Source organism: Lactuca saligna, chromosome 2, assembly GCF_052625555.1.
Source record: "Lactuca saligna cultivar CGN05327 chromosome 2, ASM5262555v1, whole genome shotgun sequence".
NCBI classification, from domain to species: domain Eukaryota; kingdom Viridiplantae; phylum Streptophyta; class Magnoliopsida; order Asterales; family Asteraceae; genus Lactuca; species Lactuca saligna.
Window position 1 is genome coordinate 138,577,957 of NC_136418.1, and position 21,165 is coordinate 138,599,121.

A 21,165-nucleotide genomic window follows, 5' to 3' on the forward strand; every position below is an offset into this window, starting at 1 on the left:
ATTCTAGGGTTTGAAATTTAAATTGTTCAAATTAAACTTTTAATCACAAACTTAAATTTCAAAAACTTGAGGACAAGTTTTAAACATTTCAAAACACAAGGATCAAATAGAAAATAATACAAGTCAACTAATTAGATTATCTCAATTTGATTTTATTCAATATTACTTGCAAGATAATTCACCAATTCAATTCAAATAATCAATTATTATCATTTAAGGAAATATTTATTCAACTAATTGGTAGTTATCTTTTGTTTGGTCAAGAATATACTCATATATATCATTAAAATCGGATTTTGATGACCCAAAACAGTAAAGGCAAGTATCCTCAAGAAAAACAGCAAGAAATCCCGAAACTAACTCCAACTGACGCTCACACTCGCCGAGTTCCACTATGGACTCGCCGAGCTGGAGCTACTCGCCGAGTCCACAATGGAACTCCCTGAGTTCAATGAACATAATCATAAAAATCGAATTTTTCAAGCAACAAGCAGTCAACCAATGCATCAATTCAATAGAAATCAATCAAAGCTCTGATACCATTGATGGGTTTGAGCCATAAGAACTTTCCTATATGCACATACAAACCCTAATGCTTGGATCTAGGTTTCTCTAATTGAACATGCAATGTATCCAAGGCTTACAATTCTAGATCTAGTGTAAACAATTGAATCATATCGTATAAAACAGATCTAGAAGAATACCTTAAGTTGCTTGCTTGAAACTTCTTGTTCTTGGAGCTTAAAGTCACAATTGTCACTCCTCTAATAGCTTACAAACACCAACTAGCAAGAGGATGATATTGAGAGAGAGTGGGGAGGGTGAGAAATCGGCCCTAGGTTTTCTTGCCTTGCATGAATGCCGATTTCCCTCACCCAAGTGATCTATTTATACTATAAGCTATTAGGGTTTCACCCTTAACCCTAAAAATCGTCCACCCTTATATCCATAAGGATTCATAGTCCAAAACACAACTATCACACATTTGACAGTTTATGCCCATTTATTCAATTAATCTCTTTAAGTCACCAAATTAATTCTTAATTAATATATGACTTATAATAATCAAATAATATTATTATTCCTTTAATATATTATTCTCATAATATATTAACAATAATATCTCTTGTCTCTTTACAAATCATCCTGTCAAGTTGCTATGGTGAAGGCAACCCAAAAGGACCATGCACAACTGGGTCAAGTACTTACCAAATATACACTAATCCAACATCCTCTACTCAAAGAATTATCTGAGCCTTTTGTTAAGTAAAAGTATTCTACAACAATAATTGGTTGGGATCTTGTTTTCTAGTGGGAACCTCAAGTTACCAAAAGTTAAGTAGTCAGTAGGGAGATAAGTGGAATGGATTTAGCAATGGTTCAGTATGGACGGTCTATAAGGGAGTCAGACCAACTCGAGACTTCAGATTTCAGGTTGAGTAGGTGTAGCCAATACTCGAAGGATTATTTACAGGTAAAGAAAGGATTTGGTTATCTTCAGGTTGAAGAGTTCTGCTAGGTTTGGTTCTGATAGCCTTAGGAAGGTTGTCGTGTGCTCGGGATTGTGGTTGTGTTGTACAGGTTGTTTGGTGTGTTCGGGATGGTAAGGCCCTATTTCGAATCGTTTCCATTTTGGTTTGGTGATAAATGATTGAGTATTAGCAGACTTGGGACCCTTAAATAATTTAGATTTTGACTCATTTAGGGATGGATGATGTAATTTGGATGATTGGTGCTTTGAAGCCAAAGGGTATTTTGGTTAATTGTCAAATCAGACTTTTATGGAAATAGTATGTTTGTTCGGATATTATAAGGCCGTTATGATTTTTTTAAAGCATAGAGCTTCTTGTTACCTTCTCATGGATATATGGATCGTCGAAATCGGATTTATATCGAGGAAGTTATGGCGTTCGGAGTATATTAGTACTAAAGGGAAACCCTAGTACGTGGAGCGTAGCTAGGTAGTACGCAAGACGTACTGATGTGAGGGTCTGTACGTGAGGTGTATACTAGCATATGCTTAGTGTACTGCAACAGGCTGATCGAGGATGCGAGAGTTCGTACGGTGGGCGTACGAGGAGTACGTAGGGAAAATGTGGAGTGGATGAAAACCCTAAATTTTTATGTTGTACCCTATATAAGCATACTAAGTCCTTCAGTTTGGCCTCTTTACCGGCCTACAAGTCCTCCAAACCCTAGAAACCGTCCCTTAACCTCCATGGTTGTGTTTTTGATCTCCTTGTGTGCATCTTAGGGTATTTTTGGCTCATATTCAAGAATATGGAGTTTGGTGCAACGCTATGGATCAAATAAGAGTTATTGGATCTTGATGATGTGCTTCATTTCTAGTTTGTTTGAGGTAAAAAGCCATGAACTTGATCATTAATGTCTTATATCTATCTTATGTGAGTTTTGGTCCCTTTTTGGCCCTAAGAATGAGAATTAGTGGCTTGATACCACTCCAGGAGCTATGAGTTGTCACTCTTGATGTTTCTGAGGTTCTTGATGCATAAAGTTGTCAACTTTAAGGTTTAGATCCATCTATGCATGAGTTTGCGCCCATTTTATGAAAGTAGAGTATTATATCTTGAGGTTGGGTTCTTTTGGAGCATGCAAAGTCACCAAGTAAGTGACTTTATGGATCTAGATATTTGTTTGGACTGAGATCTGTAACTTGGACTTATGGACCTAAGTATTAAGAGCTTTATGGAGGATTTGGCTTAATGGAGGAGTACGTTGGGCGTACAAGTCTGCACGTGTATCATACAAGCCAAACAGCGAGTACTGCTTAGCATACAGCTGAGTACGCCCCGCATACTCAGTCAAGAGGGATTTCACATTATGGGATTCAGTTTGCACCATCTTCCGGGCTTAGTGGTCTTGGGCCTTGTTGGGCCATTTGGTTTTGGGCTGATACTTATTTTGAGACGGTCTACAATGGGTTTGGGCCCAATTTGGAAAATTGGGCCATTGATTGGGTGTTGGATAGTTTTTGGTAGTTGGCGCTTTTGGATTATTAGGTATGGGCCTAAGTCTTGGTCCAAACTAGGTAAGGGGTAAATTGGTTATTTACCCTAGTAATGGATTTATGGATATGGTGCGGGCACTAAATGTTGATTAGGTGTTGTTTTGATAGTGTTAGTTCGAGGATCGGTCAGCCAGCAGCCAGAGATTTATCTGCGGGATTCAGCAGTGTGAGGTGAGTCTTTTCACCATATACATGTGTCGAAGGCACCAATGACGGCCTATTACTTGTTATGTGGAATGCTAGTTGTCTTTGTAATACTTTTATTAAAGACCATGGGGGTAGCCTATGGCACTTGGATATCAGATGATAGGGGTAGCCCATGGTATTCCAGGTAAGACCATGGGGGTAGCCCATGTCACTTGGATATCAGACCGGGGGGGGGGGGGGGGGGAGGGATTTCACATTATGGGATTCGGTTTGCGCCATCTTCCGGGCTTAGTGGTCTTGGGCCTTGTTGGGCCATTTGGTTTTGGGCTGATACTTATTTTGAGACGGTCTACAATGGGTTTGGGCCCAATTTGGAAAATTGGGCCATTGATTGGGTGTTGGATAGTTTTTGGTAGTTGGCTCTTTTGGATTATTCGGTATGGGCCTAAGTCTTGGTCCAAACTAGGTAAGGGGTAAATTGGTTATTTACCCTAGTAATGGATTTATGGATATGGTGCGGGCACTAAATGTTGATTAGGTGTTGTTTTGATAGTGTTAGTTCGAGGATCGGTCAGCCAGCAGCCAGAGATTTATCTGCGGGATTCAGCAGTGTGAGGTGAGTCTTTTCACCATATACATGTGTCGAAGGCACCAATGACGGCCTATTACTTGTTATGTGGAATGCTAGTTGTCTTTGTAATACTTTTATTAAAGACCATGGGGGTAGCCTATGGCACTTGGATATCAGATGATAGGGGTAGCCCATGTCACTTGGATATCAGACCGGGGGGGGGGGGGGGGGGGGGAGGGGGCATGACACTCCAGGTAAAGACCATGGAGGTAGCCCATGACATTTGGATACCAGGCAATATGGGGAGCCCATGGCATTCCAGGTATAGGCCATGGGTGTAGCCCATGGAAACTATATGTTTGTCGCATGATATTCTATGGTTTTACATTACGTGGTATTTTGTGTGAACTCACTAAACTTTATGCTTACGGTTTTCAGTTTATGTGTCAGGTACTTCGACTTTCAAATGGAAGAGCTCGGGATGATTGCAGAACACACACCACATGTTTCCGCATTCTGTGATCTACTTTGATTCGATGATGTTTTTTCTAATCTTAATTAACTTGGTTTTATGGAAGTGATTTGTATTAACGATTTGTTAATCTAAAAACGAAAATTTGATGTCATTATTTTTGGGATGTTACATTACTTACTATACAACTCTACATTAATTTTTCTACCATGCATTGAACTCAATAGAGTTCAATGGAATACATATTTAATAGTTAAAAAGTTTCTTTATTCCCATTGAAAAGTTTAATGGTCATTGAACTCCATATTCATTGAACGCCAACATTACATCCGACAATGGTAGAGTTTAATTCATTGAATGCCAATTAGACATATCACCTCATTCAACTCTCCCATTGAACTATACATTGTGGATGCTCTTAGACTCGATGCTGGATCCGTTACATTTCACATTAGACCATTCATATATCCAATGTCTTGCTAGTCCTTATCCTTATGATTACTTTCATTTACAAAAAACAATACAAGTGTGAAGTGTTAGTACATTAGTTGTCTCTTTTAGAACTTTGAGAAATTAAATTGCTCTCTTTCTGGTTGTCTTTAGTTATAAGAACGGCGATTTACCATGAAACGAAATTACCATACAAAGACAATTCCCAACGACGAACACCACATGCTTAAAACTGGCTTAAAGTTGCAGCTCTATACTATAGTTCATTGGAGAGCAAACCAAACTCACTTTTAGCGTAACTAAAAATATATACTCTAGCTACAATACAAGATGGAACCTTACTTTTTGCCTGGTCCTGTGGTCCATTGTTGTTGGTGTAATTAAGGTGTAGCAACATTTTCCTTGGCAAGAGGAGCAATCTCTTCTCCTTCAATCCCAGCCTCACTACCTTCCACCCCCAAACTCAGAAGCGCCTCTTCCCACTTCTTTGCAGGTTTCTGAAACAATGTAAACTTTTGAGTAAGAGTACAAGTTACTATTATTCTTTATGTTTTGGATTTTTTACATTCAGGTACTAACCTTCCATGAAAGTTCTTGAGCCATACAGTTTTGAATCATCTCTGAAAAAGCCGGAGTACCATAGACTGCAAGTGCCCTTGTAATAGTTTTGGCTATTGCACTTACATCCGCTGGATCAACCTTTTCACACTAGAAAAAAAAAAACACTTTTTGAAGATGTTTAATTAAACTATCCATGAAACAGAATTCGAATGAATATTCAGTATTATTACCTCAACATTAAAAGCTCCCATCTGAAATCCTGTGTAGCCTTCTTTCACCGTGTCAACAAGCCCCCCAGTTGACGCAACAATGGGCACCTAACAATCCAAATTAATTAATACACAAATAAAAATCTTATTTATAAACACATGTACATGTTATTATATAATAAGTCGTATAGTTAGTTACACATCCATAAGGCATTGCTTGCAACTGTATGAGACCACATGGTTCGAATCTACTAGGCACTATTATAAAATCAGCTCCAGCTATAATCATATGAGCCAGTTTCACATTGAATTTCGCTACTCCTCTGGCCTTCAGTGGGTATTGTGTCTCTAAATCATCCAGCTGCTTCTCCATCGCCTTTTTCCCCGTCCCCTAACACACAATTTAAGAAGTTTTAAAAAGATTCAAACCATTAATTACTATCGGAAATAGATGAATTCAATTATTCAATATGGATTGAGCTATATGCATGGGTACTTAATTAACTAATAGCTCTTACGTCAGCTATATATATACCTGATTACATCGTGAATAAGATATTAGATACTCACAAGAACTATTATCTGGACATTCTCGTCTATAAATTTCGGGATTGCTGCAGCAAGGATATCTGAACCTTTCTGCTCTTCAAGCCTGCCTATGAAACCTATCACTGGGATCTTCTTATCCACTGGCAACCCAACTTCTGCTTGTAGGGCTTCCTTTATAAGCGGCTTTCCACTCATTACCTATATATATATATATATATATGATGATAAAATCAAAATATGAAAACAACTTAACATGTAGACCCATGCAAAATCAGGTAGCTGTTGTTGTTACGTACAGTGGTAGAATCAAATTTAACACTAGTGTATTTATCGGTCATGGGATTCCATTCTTGGACGTCCATCCCGTTGACAATTCCATGGATGGATGTTTTGCGGAGGATATTATCTAATTCCACTCCTTTGTCGGGCCCAGAAACAAGCTCCTGGGCGTAGTAAGGGCTCACAGTTAAGATCTTATGTGATTCGAGTATTCCTGCTTTCATCCAATTAATCTTCCTTCCCTTTACTGGTCTCTCATATCTGAACCACAATTCAACTAATCATTAATCAAAAACGCTTACACATAAAGTTCAATTCCTACTGATGTAAACATTAATTACGTAATTACCCGTCGATGAAATCAAAAGAGCTTTTGAACTCATCTGGGAGATTTAGGAGTGAAAAGTCTGAAAAGCCAAATCTGCCTTGGTATGCTATGTTGTGGATACAGAACGCAACCTTCATCAATTAAAAACGTAAATTCATCTCATCATCTCTTTGTAGGACATTAGAGAAAGAGATAATAATAATCTTACGTACTTTAGCACTAATATACATTCCTTTAGACTGATACATGCTTTTCAAGTAGCACGGAATGAGTGCCGAATGCCAATCATTGGCAACGAAGACAACATCTTCCCCTGTACCAAAATATAAAAATAAAAATTATATTTTATTGGATGTGAATATTGATCACAAGCTCACGGAAGATGCATGGATCATGTATACCTACCGTATGGCCCTGAAAAGTATTTACTACTATTGAGATTCAACACCCTTGGGGCTTCCAAAGCTGCCTGAAAATATATATTATTGATATATACTAAAGATAATTTCTCATTTGATCTCTTTAAATGAGTAAACTAGTACACGATCAAACCTGGCATAGTAAGCTGAATCTTATCTGATTATCTTGGTAGTCTATTCCAGCTACAGGTCCATATATTTTCGATGCTGTCTTTCCCCAAACCTGACGTCCATAAATTTCTTTAGCAAAAGAGATTTAACGTACAAATGAAAAGGACGTACGTATATATGTATATATATACCTTCTCAAGGAACATTGGATGATCCACAAACACCCTATCAACACCTCTCTTATAGCAGTGGAAGAATCGCACCTTTTCAGTTCTGTCCCCAGCCTTGAGCTATGCATGGATGTCCAAATGGGATGTCGTCATATCGATATCAAATCTAAAGCTTGGAGGAATGAATACAAAAAATGGTATACCTCAAGTTCTATTTCAGTATCCCAAGCATCCTTGTATTGATCATAACGAGGTGATACTGTCATTACACGATGTCCATTTGCCTAAATAACAGAGCAACAGCTATTTTTTGTTATGGGTCGAATAAATGTTGAAAGCAAGGACGTAAAGAGTGAAGTAAGAACGTACAGCCATGGCAGGAGGGAGACCACCAAGAACATCACCAAGTCCACCGGTTTTGCTCCATGGACCTACTTCTGCTCCCACAAAAACTAAATTCATCCCACATTCACATATCATCACTTTTCTTGGATTCTCATTTCGAATCTTTCTTGCTCGGGTTAACCTCTCAGCATTATACAAAACCCTAAGTCCCTCATGTAAGACCAGCTGCCTCTTCCTAACACTTAAGTTACTTGCTCTAACCTCTCTTCTGTTAGTAGATACTGTCGCTCTATTCTTCGCACCAGAGCTTCTTAACACAATATTCCATGCAGTCGCAGTTGCCATCTATGGTAGCTCTGTAAATCAATCAAATGGATAGTTAGACGACAATTCAAGAGATGAAAGCATTATTTATTAAATTCAGAAAACCAAAGAGAGGAAAGGAAAGAGTCGTGCATAAAAATTGGAACTTGTTGTGGATGACTGGGGCAGCAACTGTTGCAATCGAGAACCAAGGAAAGGAGTATATATTGAATTTAAAGTGTGGTTGATATTAAATTCACGTGGGCTACATGCCAAAATGCAAAAAACCACAAATCGTTTTGTGTTTATGGTTGTTGGAATTGGTGTTTGGAAATTTACGTCCCAGGGGGCAGGGACCACATGTTCATGTTCACGGCTTACAATTATTCGAAACCCAATTAATACTTGGAAGAGTGCATATGGGCATATACACGAATATTATTGCAATTTGATTGCTAGAGTGATTCACTGTTCTTTTACCCCCAATTATACCTTCTTCTAGATCGATTATTACATTAGAAAAGAATATATCTAAGAAAAGTACTTGGATTTTATTAATTTTTAGACAATAAAATTAAGGCATTTTCAATGATAATTATAAATTTTTATGCAAAATGGGATTTGGTGCAAGTGTACAGTAGGCCCTTACTTCTGTTTCAAAGGTTTATTTTGGTGTGAAATGGTTTTTGAAGATTCATATCTCTAAAAACTTCCAAGAATAATTAACATAAATAAAGAACTCTCGTTATTATCTTATATCTTATAATAGTAGATTACTATGATTTGTTTATTTCTATCTTTTCCTGTTTTATAGGCTTTTGATATATACCATATTAGTGATTGAATAAAAGTTGGCTTTTTCGATAATCAATTTGTTTAAGGTATCAAAGTAGGTCTGAGACCGACCTGTTGATATGTGCATATTTAGCTATATATTTAGTATAGATTTTTATAATTTATTGGCTAATTTATTGCAATTTATGGACAAAAGGTACTTAATTGTGTTTAAATTGTATTTTCAGTCCAAAAGATATGCTCGGAAGCAAAAGGAAGCAGGAGATGCGATCGGAAGCTCGAGAACTAAAGAAAGAAGAAAAAGAGCCAAAACCTCAAGGACTCAGCGAGTCTGAACGACTACTCGACAAGTACCCATGAATGTTCGCGAAGCAAACATAAAGTCATTGCCGTACACGGATTCCACAAAGGGGACTCGGCGAGTCGGTTACCTACTCGATGAGTTGACCTTATTTTCTGAAATCTATAAATAGAATCCAAATTCCCGAATTTGAGTCTCTTTCTAGAAACCCTTGGAGGCTAAGCTGCGATTAAGAACACGGTGGATGCTTTGGAAAGTGGAGAATCAACCCTACATTCAATTTTGAGGAGGATTAAGGCAAACTTTAGTAACTCTTTAACTTTTGATTGAACCATGTTTAAACAATGGATTTCGTTTTTAAGTTTGTTTTTGCTGTAATTATGAACTAAAGCCTTTGTCTACTGTTTAGGTAGATGATTTTGTGAATATGGATTGATTTTATGGTTGATTAATTTAATTTGGTGATATTGTTTTGTTAAGCTTGTTAAAGAACCTTATGTGTTAGTTACAACTATTTTCAGTTAATTAACCAACATATTAAGTTGCATGAACATCTCTTAATTGCTAATTTCGTATGATTTATGTGAGAACATTGTTATATGCCTAGGAATAGCGAATGCGAAACTAAAATTAACTAGAAAATAGATAAATTAGTGTGTGAGCTTGTGTGACGAACCATCAACAAGAGGTTAATTGAACGACTAATTTAATTAACCACTACAAGTCTTACTTAACCCGAACCAATAAACTAGGAAATTCATTAATTTTGACAACTGACAACTGCTTGAATTAATCTGTTTTCTAAGGATTAGTAATAGCGAACGTGAACCTAATCACCTTAATCGGTAGCCATTGAAAAATTAATCCATTGCATTTACCATAAAATCAACCATAGGATCAAATGATTCAAACCTAAACAGAAGTCCTCTTTATCACTGAATTTAGTTGAACTTTATTTGCTCAGTTGTTAACTGTTTTCTTTAAGTGTTAGTTGAGTATTTAAGTTTCTAGTCTTGCAAAACTAGTGAAAACCCTCCATTTATTACTTGTTTTTATTTAGATAAGCCTAGTAGTTAGTCTTATAATTATTGTTCCCTGTGTTCGATACCCTGCTTGCTTAAACTATACCACCAATTGACAGGTACACTGCATTTTGTGTGTCTCATTTATATTTAAAAAGTAGGATAAAACTAGTTAATTTTACACGCATCAAGTTTTTGGCGCCGTTGTCGGGAAACAGTTCAAAATTTAATTCTAATTTATAGTGTTATCGATCCTTTGTGTGAGATCTATCTTGCACAAAGTTATTGCTTTAGTAATTTAGCTATTAGGTTAAGTTCTAAGTTTTTCTGTTTTTAGAATTTTTGTTAAAAAAATTTTGTTTAAGCCTTGAACTCGCCAAGTGCAATCGAAGTTATTCGGCGAGTCCACAACAGATTTTCAATTTCGTTACAGTTCACTTTTTGTTCTTTTTACGTGTGTTTTTCATTTTGATTGCAGGCGCTACATGACCCGAGGATCAAACACACCTCTGGTTCCTTCATTTGAAGACCCAGAATCCGCTCTTAGGAAGAACAGATACAAACTCGTCAAGGAAATCACCTTTCAAAGACCTTAAGTCAGTTTTTGGGAAGAAGAAGAGCATGAAAACAGGTGAAACCAGCAGTCAAAAGAGAGAGGAAAGCAAGTTAGAACATTTTGAAGAAAATCCAATTCCAAAAGAAAACGATTCCGATTTCGAATCTGAAGAAGAAAGTGACTTTGAAGGCAAACCCGCTAACACCATGGCTAACATCAATAAAGTTCCCATGGGTGAATGGAAGAAAATGATACGTGATGATACCGGCCCAGGACTCGTACAACCCGCAATTTCTTGCAACTACCACCTTTCAACTTAAAGGCCACATACTTGCTCAACTTAAGGAGATCCCATTCTATGGGAAGGATCATGAAGACGCATAGAAGCATCTATACGAGATCAACGACATAGCCGACTACTTCAATGTTCCTAATAAACCTCGCGACCCTATTTTACTTCGTATGCTATCGGTCACATTTAAGGTGGTCACGAAAGATAGGCTGAAGTCACTCCCTCCATGATCCATCACTACTTGGGCTAAAATGAAAGAAGAATTTATAGACCAATTTTCCCCTCCCTCAAAGATAGCCAAGTTGAAGAAAGTCATAGCCAATTTTGAACAACAAGCTGGAGAGTCACTTTATGAGGTGTGGGAGAGATACAAGGGCTTACTAAGGAACTGCCTACATCGTGATCTAAATAGTCAACAAGAAGTCTCCATTTTCTATGATGGAGTCAATGTAACAACCAGGAAACTCCTTGATTCGCAAGGACCTCTCACAAAAAAGCCACCCCCAATGATAAAAGAGCTAATTGAAAATTTCTCTAAGCACTCTACAAAAACATCATAACCCAACGAATGACTTAACTTGAGGGGCGGTGAACTCTATTACTGATGACATGGCAGCAATGATGGCAAAATTGGAAAGCATGGACCGAAGAATGACTAAGAGGGACCAATCCATCCATGTCATTAGAGTGGGATGTGAAAACTATATAGGGTCACACCTTACTAAATATTGTGACCTTAACGAGAATGGGAACTGGAAAGTACAAGTGTGCTATTCAAGCAGTGATAGATATGATGATGATTGGCGAAAACCTAAGAAAGAATGGCTACCATATGATGAATATTAAAAGGCAAGGAGGAAAAGTATAAGCAAAAAGCAAGGGGTATTTATCAAAAAGAGGAGTCGGTGCAAGAAAATAAATTTGATTTGGAGGACATGCTCACAAGATTTGTAGCTGCATCCGAGAAGAGACATAATGACATCGACGTTGCAATAAAAGAGCAACGAAATATGTTAAGGGATCACCAATGCATGATTAAAGAAAAAACCACACAATGATGATGGATCAACAAACTTTGCTAAGGAATCAGTAAGCATCTATTCAGAACATTGAAAAGCAACTAGGCCAACTTGCACTACAAATAAATGAGAGACAACTGGGTGAACTTCCTAGCAATACCAAAAATAATACGAGAGGCGCACATATAAATATCGTGACAACTAGGAGTGGGAAGATTATTACTCATCTAGCCCCTATTCAATAAGAAGATCCGAAACAGGTACAAGAGAAGAAGCAGAAAAGCAAAAATCGTTGAAACCCGACTTGACTCAACGAGTCCCCCACGTGAACAGAAAAGAGAGTCTCTTGTTAAACTCTATCAGCCTCCGTTACTGTTTCCATCCCAAGCTATACAAGATAAGCATAATATAGATTATCAAAAGTTCATGGAACATATCAAAGCCCTTCAAACTAATATGCCCTTCATCGTAGCAGTTGCAAAAATGCCCAAGTATGCCAAATTTTTAAAAGAGCTTCTTACGAATAGAAAGAAGATGGAAGAAGTGAAGGAGGTAGTTCTCAATGAAAATTTCTCAGCCGCCATGCTAAACAAGCTACCTAAGAAGAAAGGTGACCCGGGTAGTTTGACCTTGCCGTGTCAGTTCGGAAATTTAGCAACTATATATGCATTGGATGACTCAGGGGCAAGTGTAACTCTCATGTCATATTCATTTTTTAAGAAACTAGACCTTCCGGAGCCAAGGCCAATTCGAATGGCAATTCACTTAGCTAATAAAATGATGACTTTTACAAGGGGGGGTATGCAAGGACCTATTGGTAAAAGTTGATAAATTTGTGTTCCCCACGGACTTCATAGTTCTAGACATGGAAGCGGATCCTCAAGTCCTGATCATACTTGGAAGACCTTTCCTTAATACCGTAAGCGCTATAGTAGACATACAAGATTCTAAACTTACCCTTCGGGTGGGGGACGAATCAGTTACATTTGGAGTTGATCAAGCCATGAATCACGCAAGGTTTAGTGATGAAACGACATTTTCGGTAGATATGTTGGAAAAATTAATGGAAGAATGGAAGGAAGACAAGTCAAACAATTTTTCCACTGCCTTCAAAGACGACTTTGATGCTGAAAGGGACATAAGGGAAATAGAGAGACTACTTGAAGAAGCTAAATACAATGAAATACTCAGAGGTGCAGAAAACTTGACTCGTCGAGTCCGATACACCGACTCGACGAGTCCGCTCGAGAAATCGCGATTTCACGGGGATTTTGGCAAGGACTCGACGAGTCACCTACCTGAACTCAGCGTGTTCAGTATGCAAAATACGAAATCAGGCCTTAAAACTTTACCAGATCATTTGGAGTATGCATTTCTTGAGGATGATGATCAAAAACCTGTTATTATAGCTTCTGACCTCTCCAAATCTGAAAAAGAAGAGTTAGTTCATATCTTAAAGAAAAGGAAGCATACCATTGCATGGAATATCACTGACATAAAAAGGAATAAGCCCTTCTTATTGCTCTCACAAGATCAACCTGGAAGAAGGACCAAAGCCAGTAGTGCAACATCAAAGGCAGTTGAACCCGAACATGCAATAAGTGGTCAAGAAGGAGGTGGTCAAACTATTGGATGTGGGGATCATTTATTCTATTTCCGATAGTCCATGGGTTAGTCTCGTTCAAGTGGTGCCTAAGAAAGGAGGGATGACAGTAGTGATAAACGAGAAGAACGAGCTCATTCCAACTTGAACGGTAACCGGTTGGCGAGTATGCATCGATTATCGAAAGCTAAACGATGACACTTGTAAAGACCATTTTCCCTTACCTTTTATTGATCAAATGCTTGAAAGATTATCTGACCATAGTTATTATTGTTTCTTAGACAAATTTTCGGGTTACTTCCAAATACCCATAGACCCAATTGACCAAGAAAGGATTGCTTTCACTTGCCAGAGTGGGACTTTTGCTTATCGTTGCATGCCTTTTGGGTTATGCAATGCGCCCGCGACCTTTCGAAGATGCATGACGGTAATATTCCATGATATGGTGGAAATGTTTATGGAAGTATTTATGGACGACTTTTCTGTTTTTGGATCTTCCTTTCATGATTGTCTAGCTAACCTTGACATGGTGCTTGCTAGGTGCGAAAAGACCGATTTAGTTCTAAATTGGGAGAAATGTCACTTTATATACTTGTTTGCCAAGCAGGATGCAAAGCCAAGACTAATCTGATGGGTGCTTCTATTACAAGAATTTGACATAGAGATCAAGGATAAAAAGGGGATGGAGAATGTAGCTGCTGACCATCTATCTAGGCTAGAAATCCAGAAATGGATGAGATAGATAATATAGGTATTGAAGATGAATTTCTGGAAGAATACTTGATGGTGATTGTGGATGAGGGACCGTGGTATGCAGACATTGCAAATTACTTGGTTGGTAATTACCTTCCTAAGGGCGTTACCCATCAACAAAAGAAGAAGCTCTTTTCCGAAATAAAATATTATTTTTGGGATGGGCTTTATATTTTTGGGAGGTGTGCGGATAGAATTATAAGAAGATGTGATTTTTTCAAGGAAAGTCGGGACATATTAGAGCATTGCCACAATGAACCTAAAGGGGGACATCATGGGGTACAATACATTGCTAAAAAAGTGTTTGATATTGGTTTTTATTGGCCTACTATTTTCAAGGATGTTGCTACATACGTGAAGGGACGTAATACTTGCCAAAGAACAGGTAATATATCAGCAAGGAATGAAATGCCCCAAATGAATATTCAAGTTTGTGAAATCTTTGATGTCTGGGGTATAGATTTCATGGGACCATTTCCTTCATCCAAAGGCAACAAATACATACTCGTGGCGGTGGACTATGTGTCAAAGTGGGCGGAAGCGCAAGCACTACAAACTAATGATGCAAGAGTTGTGGTTAATTTTTAAGAAAATTATTCTTCATGTTTGGAGTGCCTAAAGCATTAATTAGTGATATGGGAACCCACTTTGCTAATGATCAACTAGCAAAAGTATTGCAAAAATATGGGGTACGCCATAGATTTTCAACACCTTACCATCCACAATCAAATGGGCAGACATAAATTACAAATAGGGTACTAAAAAGAATAGTGTAGAAATCGGTGGGGCACAATAGAAAAGATTGGACGGACAAATTGGATGATGCACTTTGGGCATTTAGAACCGCATTCAAAACACCCATTGGAACCACACCTTATAGACTAGTGTATGGTAAAAATTGCCATTTATCCGTGGAGCTTGAACACAAAGCCTATTGGGCCTTGAAAACATGCAATTTTTAGCCACATGAGTTGCGTGCAAATCGACTTTTTGCAAATGAATGCCTTTGAAGAATTGAGGAATGCGTCTTATACTAACTTATTAATTTATAAGGATAAGACCAAAAGATGGCATGATGCAAGGTTGAAGGGTAATAAAGAGTTTGAGGAAGGACAAAATGTGATATTATATAATTCAAGGCTTAAGCTCTTTCCAGGAAAATTACGCACTCATTGGACCGGACCGTTTTCAGTAAAGCATGTCTATGATTCAAGAAGGAAATATAGGAGCTTTATGCTTCCTTTGAGTGCCAAAAGGTGAGCTTGTCCCAGACCCTTGAGCCCAAGATACTCAAGTGCTTCTTCCTTCAACCTTGCTTCACATCTTCCAAGCCCTTCTTCACCAAAAATAAACTCAAGAGGTCAAGCACACAAAGCAATGGAGTAAGGGATGAACTAGGGTTTTCTGAGAGTGAGGGACAGGTGAGGAGGCCAAAGGGGAGGCTATAATGGGGTTTATATATGTCTTAAACCCTAAAAATTAGGGTTTGGCATCTGCCCGCGTACGTTTGGCGTACCTCATGGTACGTTGCGCGTACGCCCCCGAGTCCCGCGCATCCAATGTGATTACTACGCCCCGCGTACGTCGGGTTACGCCCCGCATATGGCTTATCGGCAGCCCACTCCTTGGCCCAATCTTCAAAGATCCATTCCAAAAGGGGTCATTGCCCAACATAAGCCCAAAACCAATATTAATTTGCATAATCAATTAACACCTCAAGAGACAATGTTACAATACCTTTTAGTATCAAAAGTAAATGGAAGTGACAAAAGTGATGCCAAAATAAAAACTATTTAAGGAAGTATTAGTGTTGGATTAGTTATATTAGCTAAATTTGTAATGATATTAGTATGTATTTACCTACTTTGTTATACTATTAGTCATATTTACTTTTTTATAAATTTAGTTGATTTACAATTTATAAGGTTATCTACTAATCTCTTATAGCTAGTGGACCGACATAATACGGCCTACAATTTTTACAGCCCTTTTATTAGCAATAATGATTGGTGTGCATGCATTAGATGATGTCAAAAGGGATAAATTGCAATCTTTTTCAAAGTGGGACACAAGCTCCACCCGGTCTATGCAAAAGACACGAATTCCCTTATCATAGAAATTAACAAACTTATTTTTTTGCAAAATTTGAAATTTTAATATGATCTTGCATTCACGAAGACAAAAATAGGTACTTGGATCAACCTGGGATGACTTTTACAAATAATACATTTACATATTTTGGATAAAGATTGACAAGATAAAACTATAGACTTCTTAACAGTACCATATTTTCCTAAATCCTAATTACTACATGTATTTATATCAAATTTCATTTTTTTTTCCAACACGTTTTGAAGGTTTTTAGGAATATTTTCCAACATGATCCCATCTAAACTATCAACAAATTTTAATGGCACAAAATAAAATATGATAGTTATACTATTCAAAGATTCGGTAAGTAATAGACTAGATGGGATCACGTTGCTATTGATCAACCTAGATGGTATTATATAAAAAATGTCGGGGTTTTTTTATAAAAACTGCTAAAATTATAAGTCCAACAAAAAAAAAAACAACAACAACATGATTTTTTAAAATGATACGAAATCCTAAAGTTGATGAGGTCAAAAGTGAGAAGAATCATCCAACAGCAAAAGACGGAGACTTGCATAGTGGATTAAATATTGCTAAATAGGAAGGAATTGGTTGCAAACACTTCGGGGGATTATACCTTTTGTGTTTGTTCATATGCCTAGCATACAAGTAAAAGATAAATTGGAAATTAGTTAAAAAAAAAAATTAGAGTAGCATAATGTTTTTAGAGAAATTTACAAAAATAGCCATTTACACTAATGATATTACAAAAATAGCCAAAAATAATCGAAATTACAAAAATAACCACCCATTTCGCAGATGAGAAGGTCTCATCTGCGAAATGGGCTTCTCATTTGCGAAAGTACAAGTGCCTAAAGCACAGTTGTGCTTTAGGCACTTGTACTTTCGCAGGTGGCTTTTTTTTTTTTTTTTTTTTAATTTTTTGTTGTATATATAGGGGTTATTTCGCAGATGGAATAGGTCCATCTGCGAAATCCTCTGACTGTATCTGCGAAATCGTGGTTTATTTTTGAATTTTTTTTTTTTTTTAGGTTGACTATGAAATGGTTTGTTTTGACTACGAAATCAGGTTGCTATATAAATAGTTTTGTAGAAAAAATATCATTTTGGTTGTTATTTGTTTAGGAACTCTCTCTACAATTTTCTCAAAAAATGATTGAATATATGGTTTGTCTTGTAACCGGTGGGAGATGGCAAGTTAATGGAACTAATCTGGAATACATATGTCCACATGGAGGTATTTCTGAACTTGCTTTGATATTTTCTGAGTATATTAGTTATAGTGATTTTGTATCTTTGGTAAGAAGCAAAATTGGTTTGTTAGACAAATATAGAATTAGTCTTCGTTTCCACCATCCTGAATTAAATTATTATATAGCTATAGTTGAAGACATGGATGTTAGAATGTTGATAAACGTAATAAAATGTAGTGGAGGAAGGGCTGTGAAAGTGTTTGTGGTGGTTGATGAAGTTGAGGAGGTTAATGGGGCTGGTGAAATTGGAAACCAGGTTGTTGGTAATTTATGCAGTTATAAAGGGAGCAACGATCCGATAGGTACTTACAATACTCCTAGTGTACCTCAGTTTCACAGTGTTGCTGAAAATGTTAATGTTATTTATTCACCTATTCACTATGTGGAACCTAAGAATTACAAGTCTGTTGGTGATGATGATGTTGGTGCATATCTTAATCATGTGGGTGGTCGTTGTGATGATGTTGCCGAACAAGAAGTTAAACTTATGAATAGGCGTGTGGTAGATAAAACAAAAAAGAAAAAAAATTCAAGTAAAAAAAATGAAAAAAATCATGTTTACGGGCATTATGTTGATGTTGGTGATGTATGTTTAGATATAAGCGAGCTATAAAGCAATTCCGATAGAGATGAGTTGGGTGATGAAGTTAAAGCTAAGTTTCCCGATAACCTTTTTCACGGTATGCCCCCTGTACCAGCATGGCCAGTTGATATTAATGAAGATATCCCAACACAGATGGTAGACATGAATCTTCAAAAGATTCAATGTGAGAGTATATTTAAGAACAAAGAACTTTTAAAGCGGTGTATTGGTAAAAAATGTCTTCGAGAAGGTTTCCAGACGAGGACAAGTAGATCCACCAAATCAAGGTATGAAGCTGTGTGTGTTTCGAAAAATTGTTCTTGGTTACTAAGAGCAAAAGCAATTAAAAATTCTGATGGTCTTTTCCAAGTGAATAAATTTGTTGATGTACACACATGTTCTTCAACATTGTTGCAACCTAATCATCGACAAGCAAACAAATATGTTTTGGGTGAATATGTTGCTGATGTTTTGGCTGAAGACTATAGTAGAGTGTATCGGGGAAAAGAAATTGTTAACGATATGAATGCTCAATTGAATATCAATATCTCATACCATCAGGCATGGCGTGCGAAGCAATATGCATTGTTGTCGTTAAGGGGTTCGAAAGAGGATTCTTTTACCAAACTTTCGGCGTATTGTTACAACTTGGCCAAACATAATCCGGGTACTGTCACACATATTAAAACAGATGTTGATGACCGCTTTGAGTTTCTGTACGTCGCACTCGGTTGCTCGGTTAGTATTATCATATTATATTAATTTTTAATTTATATTTTGGTGTATTTGAATAGATATACAATGTATGGTAGGTACGCGCTTTTGTCAATTTTTGTAAACCGACCCTAGTAGTAGATGGAGCTCACCTAAAGGGCGAGTTCAAAGGTACCATGTTACTTGCAGTTACTAAGGATGGACAAAACCAAATATTACCGGTTGCATATGGTATATGCAAAAATGAGTGTACCGATTCTTGGACATGGTTTTTTCAAAAACTACGTGATTGCATAGGAAATATGCAGGAGCTTACAATTATATCTGATAGGTCTCCATCTATAGCAACATCCGTTGCCAACATTTTTCCTCACGCTCATCATGGAATATGTGGTGTCCATTTGTATTTCAACATAGTCTCTAGATTCGGCAAGAGTAAGACGGTTAAAGGAATTTTTTGGGAGGCGTGTAGGGCATACACAGTTGATGCTTTTGATGCCGCCATGGATGTTATGAAAAAGACAAAAGAACCAGTATGGGAGTATTTGAAAAGTATAAATCCAGAAACTTGGTCCAGAGCACATTTTAAAGGGAACCGATACAATCTTATGTCGTCCAACAGTGCGGAGTCTATAAATGCATTATCTAGACACGCGCGTAAGGTGCCAATACTTATGTTGATCAATTTTTTTCGTGCTACAATGCAACAATGGTGGTTTCAAAGGCGTAACTTTGCAGGTATTAAGTAAATTTTTAATATTAATGTTTTATTAATTTTGATGTTATTGATCTTAACTTCTTCATTTTGGCTCTTTTTTTTAGGGAAACAACAACAATTCTTACCCCTTGGGCGGATGAAATTGTAAAAGAGAACAAGAAAAGTTTTAGCAAATGGGATGTTCGCATGATCTCTGATACGAAATGCGAGGTAAAAAAGGGGGCACAAAATGTGATTGTTGATTTCAAACATATGACATGTACATGCAGGCATTGGCAACTTGATGGGATACCTTGTGGTCATGTCATAAGATGTTTAACAGTGAACAATTACGAAGACTGCTCGAGGTATGCATTAAATGCTTACTTTACCGAAACACTGAGGAAAACATATGAGGAATCAATAAACCCTCTGCCAAAGCCATCCGAATGGGAGATCCCCGATGATTTGATGATTGTTAAGCCACCAATAATGGATAAACGTCAGCCAGGCAGGCCAAGAAACACAGACCGCATTCCATCCCAAGGCGAGGGTCCAATTATAAAAGAGTGTTCTACATGTGGTCAAATTGGACACACGAGAAATAATTGTACTGGAAGGGCGTTTGGTAGCGGAGCACGTCACATAATTTCTACTGCAGAAATGGCATTTAATATTGGTGGTTCAACGAGTTGCTCACAAACCTATAACGCTGATTTTGATATAAAACATCCTTGAAATGAAGAGTATTGACGAGTTGTTAACTTATTATGTATTGTAATATTTTTATTAAATCTTACAAGATGTTGCTATGCTTTCATATTTTTGTTTAGTTTGTTGATTGTATCAATTAGTGAAGACTTTATATTAAAAAATATAGTTTGCAGATTTTTTTAACTGTTACAACATGTTATTTAAAAAAACAACAAACGATCCTTTTGCAACCTAATCTGTAAGTAATTTTAAAACTCAGGGAACTGCAACATAAAGTCGATATTGTATTAAACTAGACAGTAATGACAAGTCCAACTTTGAAATGACTAGAGATAAATTACAGTTTGACATGACAAAACACTGTAGTAACCTGTATAGATAGACAGTAATGACAAGTCACTGTAGTAACCTGCACATAAAAGTGGGGCCCTTAAGGGACAAGAGATAAATTACAGTTTGACATGACAAATCACTGCATAAAGCTGAAAATCGTAGTCCAAATATAACCATTTCGTAGTCAAAGTATTAATTCATAGTCTATTTACTTATATAAATAGATGTTCACGATATAATAACCAAACACCCGAATCACCTAAACGAAAGGAATTCCCATTATTAGAAATGTCGTCGAATGCAGCAAGTTCTTCGAATGAAGTACCTGGTTCCAATTCTGAAAGGCCATGGACGACAAACGAGGTGTTAGTTCTAACACGATGCTGGCTAAGTGTTATGGAAGGTGTATGTTTACTTGCTCCCCCGCATTGCCTAATTGGTGATGAATGGAGTCGCATCACATCTTTGTTTAA

General features: G+C 37.2%; 3 protein-coding genes and 1 non-coding gene across 4 annotated transcripts; 2 read left to right on the plus strand and 2 right to left on the minus strand.

Moving 5' to 3' along the window:
* Positions 1-4,836: 4,836 nt before the first annotated feature.
* Positions 4,837-8,225, minus strand: GBSS1 (UDP-Glycosyltransferase superfamily protein). The gene is made up of 14 exons (XM_078980404.1): positions 8,096-8,225; positions 7,664-7,995; positions 7,498-7,578; positions 7,316-7,414; positions 7,147-7,236; positions 7,000-7,063; positions 6,807-6,907; positions 6,616-6,725; positions 6,284-6,527; positions 6,009-6,185; positions 5,638-5,829; positions 5,460-5,546; positions 5,248-5,376; positions 4,837-5,165 (listed from the first exon to the last, which is right to left on the minus strand). The coding sequence occupies exons 2-14, from the start codon at positions 7,982-7,984 to the stop codon at positions 5,049-5,051; spliced, it is 1,812 nt and encodes a 603-aa protein (XP_078836530.1). The 5' UTR covers positions 7,985-7,995; positions 8,096-8,225; the 3' UTR covers positions 4,837-5,048.
* A 2,982-nt stretch (positions 8,226-11,207) lies between these two features.
* On the minus strand, positions 11,208-11,314 carry LOC145033221 (small nucleolar RNA R71). Its single transcript, XR_013677455.1, has one exon. It is a non-coding gene; the product is annotated as a small nucleolar RNA R71 (small nucleolar RNA).
* A 1,069-nt stretch (positions 11,315-12,383) lies between these two features.
* Positions 12,384-12,755, plus strand: LOC145030149 (uncharacterized). The gene has a single exon (XM_078978562.1). It carries the CDS (start codon positions 12,384-12,386, stop codon positions 12,753-12,755), a length of 372 nt encoding a protein of 123 aa, XP_078834688.1.
* Positions 12,756-14,259: 1,504 nt separating this feature from the next.
* On the plus strand, positions 14,260-19,950 carry LOC145030150 (uncharacterized). Its single transcript, XM_078978563.1, has 7 exons — positions 14,260-14,668; positions 14,744-14,859; positions 18,046-18,146; positions 18,267-18,972; positions 19,047-19,693; positions 19,771-19,876; positions 19,936-19,950. Exons 1-7 carry the CDS (start codon positions 14,260-14,262, stop codon positions 19,948-19,950), a joined length of 2,100 nt encoding a protein of 699 aa, XP_078834689.1.
* The last annotated feature ends 1,215 nt before the right edge of the window (positions 19,951-21,165 follow it).